Genomic DNA, 1,881 nt, shown 5'->3' on the forward strand with positions numbered 1-1,881 from the left:
CGTAGTGTCCAATGCCGGTGTTCCAGCACACTAGACTCGCCGCTCCGTTTTTGTTATCCTTGCACTGTAACAGAGGATCCCAAGCTCGAGAATTTCAAGAGGTCGTTGGCGTTCTCGAGGCAGCCAAGAAGTATTCTCTTGATGCGATCAAGCGGACTGCGTGTAGATCTATGTTCAGCCCAGAAATATTAGAGGTGAATCTGTTGCGCCGCCCCGTGGTCGCGTGTCACCATCTCCTGCCCGATGAGTGCATTGTAGCTGCTAAATCTACCCTTCGGGAGCCCCTGGTTCGTGCGTGGTTTGAGGAGATTGAGCTGGTTACATCAACCAACCTTCGGTTATTGTTAGTATATCACGTCGCCAACCAGATATAGATGTGATGGACATTGCACATGCACGTGAGTGTTCTGGAGTCAGTTGTGACTACGGGAGTTTGATACGAGGCTCGTTAAACGATAAGCTGTCGTGAGGGTCGCCCTGAGAGGCGAAATTGGGACCCAAGCGACCGATCTCTTTTCCGAGGGGTGCACCGTTGCGCGGGACCGTTGTGGGAGGAAGAGCAGAATATTGACCTTGGCCCGCAGATAAGCCCGTGCAGGGGTGAGTCCTGCCCTCGTGAGTGCATCGAGGTCGGGGTTGGGTGGGTCGCCTGGCCTTGGAGCGATGATACCAGCTGCATTGTGGGGGGAGCTGACGACGGATGGGGCCCGGCCATGCGTTGAAGGTGGAACGAGGGCGTGGCCGGGGTGTTGAGGAAGGTACTGCGGGTGATGATGGTGATATGAGGGGTGTTGGTATTGTTGAGACTGTCTTGGCTGGCTGTAGTAGCTCTGCTGCGAGCGAATCGAGGCTGCGTGGGACGTGCGCTTGTCTGCTGGCTGATACCCTGGCTGATGATAGACAGACGGGTGCGGTGGGTGGTAGTACTGGCCATGCTGGGGAAGCAGATGGTGCGAGGTGGATGGTCTCCCGAATATGGACTCGTATGCTTCGTGTCTTTTGTCTGGCGGGTGTCGTGGCCCAGTTGGACGGCCCATTTGGAGATTTGTTAGTAGCGTGTCGCTGAGGACGATGGCGACGGGGTGGACACGGTTGGAGGTGTGCGGACGCCTGTTCAGCCCGTTTTGGAACTCTACCCAGTCCGACAAACTTGCCTCCCGTCGATGATGACGATGACGACCGCAACGACGCAAGTGCTAAATTAACTGACAAGGCTCCACGATCTCACTTTTAACAGCCACTGACGCCATCCTGTCTAGGTCACTGAAGTCATCGATGGGACGAGCGCACCCATGGTCCAACTCCGTCTACACACAGGTGAGAGCACCTCTGCGTCCTCCACATTCCGTCAGGACCGACCATGCATGCAAAGATCATGCCATTTAGGCATGGAGACCATACTAGTTATGGTACACCCGCATCCCACAGCCGTCTGAGCTGTAAGTGTACCGCTCACCACTAACATGCCACTCACGCTGTCAATGCTGCTGCTAGCATGTCACACTATCACATCTCCTATCGCACTCTTGTCTGGGCATGCAGATCCCTCTTGCTGTGTTGCGTTGTTTGGACACTGGGGGATATATATACTGGTGCTGTCTGCGTCATGGAGGGATCATGTCTCTTTCTTTCCTTTCTCTCTCTCTGTCCATCATCTTGTATCAGCATATATGCTTGATTGCTCAAATCCACATGCCTGTCCATGTTCTGTTGTTGTTGTGATCTGTTTGAGTGTGCTCACCCCTCCATGGTGAGTTCCACTTTTTTTGAATGTGCCATAGCATGTGTTGATGCCTAGCAGAGGTGTCAAACTGTTGTCTCATTGTGTCCCCTCTGTCCCTGTGCCCTTGACTACCCATAGTCAAGGGAATAACCCTCTGC

General features: G+C 53.9%; 1 protein-coding gene across 1 annotated transcript; it reads right to left on the minus strand.

Moving 5' to 3' along the window:
* Positions 1-413: 413 nt before the first annotated feature.
* On the minus strand, positions 414-1,037 carry F5J12DRAFT_897280 (uncharacterized protein; the record flags this gene model as incomplete). Its single annotated transcript, XM_051748007.1, has 1 exon — positions 414-1,037. The coding sequence occupies one exon, from the start codon at positions 1,035-1,037 to the stop codon at positions 414-416; it is 624 nt and encodes a 207-aa protein (XP_051595701.1).
* Between the last annotated feature and the right edge of the window lie 844 nt (positions 1,038-1,881).

This window comes from Pisolithus orientalis, assembly GCF_024613125.1.
Source record: "Pisolithus orientalis strain OTSU chromosome Unknown F5J12scaffold_50, whole genome shotgun sequence".
Taxonomy (NCBI): domain Eukaryota; kingdom Fungi; phylum Basidiomycota; class Agaricomycetes; order Boletales; family Pisolithaceae; genus Pisolithus; species Pisolithus orientalis.